Source organism: Benincasa hispida, chromosome 11 (assembly GCF_009727055.1).
Source record: "Benincasa hispida cultivar B227 chromosome 11, ASM972705v1, whole genome shotgun sequence".
In the NCBI taxonomy this organism is placed as follows: domain Eukaryota; kingdom Viridiplantae; phylum Streptophyta; class Magnoliopsida; order Cucurbitales; family Cucurbitaceae; genus Benincasa; species Benincasa hispida.
Window position 1 is genome coordinate 80,229,528 of NC_052359.1, and position 2,046 is coordinate 80,231,573.

At 33.4% G+C, this 2,046-nt stretch overlaps 1 protein-coding gene across 1 annotated transcript; it reads right to left on the bottom strand.

Annotated features, from left to right (window-relative positions):
- Positions 1-467: 467 nt before the first annotated feature.
- LOC120090889 (UPF0481 protein At3g47200-like) lies at positions 468-1,835 on the bottom strand. The gene has a single exon (XM_039048585.1). It carries the CDS (start codon positions 1,833-1,835, stop codon positions 468-470), a length of 1,368 nt encoding a protein of 455 aa, XP_038904513.1.
- Positions 1,836-2,046: the final 211 nt, after the last annotated feature.

The following is a 2,046-nucleotide window of genomic DNA, read 5'->3' on the forward strand; positions in this document are numbered from 1 at the left end:
GAAAATAAAATGGAAAGAATGAGTTGAATTGATCATCATAACATAAGGATATTTCTAATTTTTAGTTGCTTATTTAATTTAATAGTATTCCATTGCATCAGTTATCTAAAAAAAAAGTATTCGTGACGGTCTCTTTCATCAATTATAACAATGTTCTCTAAGATTTCATTGAACTTGTCAAATGGTTTGTTTTACAAAAATAGAAAGCTAGATATATTAACATATTTGTTTTACGATAATTTAAGATGTCTTGGTATTTGGAGATGTCATAGTATTTTCAGTAATGTAAGATTTCAGATCATCTCGAGAATTTTGTATGTTGTCCTGAAGTATGAATATCTGGATTATGATCATATCTTGTTTACCTTTATATTTTATTGACATTAGAAGCATTTCAATGGACAGTGAAGAAAGTAGAAGGTAGAGAGTAAATGAGAAGCCTAGAAATAGGAGGGGTAAGAATCAAATTAAATGTGATACATATGTGGATTCATTCCAAAGCGGATTCCAGAAAATATGGTTTGCAAGAAAATGAAGAAAGTAACAAAGATGGCAGCAAGGAGAGAAATAGTAGCCCATGGCGTATTACAATAATCACGTCTCAATGAAGCCATCCACCGGTTCCTTCGTGTCTTGCAATGCTTATGTAAATCTTTGCTTACATCTTCATAGTAAAAATGTCCTTGAAATGTCACACCTTTTCCTATATTATTAAACATATTCGAAACTTCTTCATCACTTCCTCCAATAAGATTAGTTATGATTCCCTTCTTCATAAGTAAACTTGAATCTTTCTCTCTACTTATCAAGGCCCCTAGAAACAAAACATAATGGATTGCATAGCTTTGATTCCCATTTACACCTTGAAAATTCTCAAACGCCATCAAATTCCTCATATAGATTTCGAAGAGACCATGAATTTCAAAAGGTGGGATCTTAAGAACCCCATCTTTAAAGGTTACGTTCAAAATGTTGTCTGTTGATCCTTTCTCCAAGATCACTCCAGCCTCATGAAGCTCAGTTATAGATGGAGGAAGCAACAAAGATTTATTATTATTGCACTCAATAATGTCTCCATTGGTTGGGGAATAGTAAAAGCATAAGAAATACACTAAATGTCTTATGTTTTCTTTAGGGGGCTTATTTTGAGGAGTCTCACAATTATGTTTCATAAAGTTATCTCCAAAAAATTTATGTAAAATGTCTACTAAGGTGAAGCTATTATCTGTTCCTCGAATAATTAAGTCAAAAAGATCCTGAAGAACAAAGAAAGGAAGTTGATTTTCAAGCATGATCAAGTCATGATATAAATTTATGTTCATGGCTTTGAATACTAAAGGATCGACTCTTGATGTTGATGTAGATTGAGTTTGAGGGCATATACCATAAACAGATACCAAAAACTCGACTATGAAACAACCATCCACAAGCATCATTCTGACAAAGTCGTGGCTATTCATGTTGTTGGCAAAATCTTCATAGCAATTACGAGCTCTTGTCTCCCAGCACATCAAAGCGGTTTCAACAACATCCTTGTACGAAAGTCGTTGTCTGTTTATACGGGCAATAAATCTACGGAGAAATTGTAGTTTAAATTGTTCCATCGGCTTCAAATCTTTTCGACCATGGTGAAAAGGGCCGATGGAAATGAGTTGAGGCTCATACGCTGTACGATGAATATTGAGAAGTCGTTTCGAAACACGATGGATGCAGCATTCTTCAGTAACAAAAGGTAGTCTTCGGAGCTCTGCTTGGATTAATGTCGCCATATTATAGCTACGTGCTTTTATTTCAGCATTATTGGGCTGATGCATTTGGTTGCGACCAATCTCCATTTAAATGGAAACAATATATTGAATAATTGATTAATGTGTTTCATACAAAGTGAACTAAATTGTAGATATAGCGATATGGATATCTTGGATGTTGTGTGGAGCATTATGATATGACTCAAGCTTAATTAATTTCACATATATAACTAATATTTTAATTTCTTGTTTACTCATTCAATGTTAGTACTTTTTCCAATGGTTTTGTTATGCAATC

Bases quoted from the DNA above. Each gene is read 5' to 3' on its own strand.
- LOC120090889 (XM_039048585.1), bottom strand. From the start codon at position 1,835: ATGGAGATTGGTCGCAACCAAATGCATCAGCCCAATAATGCTGAAATA.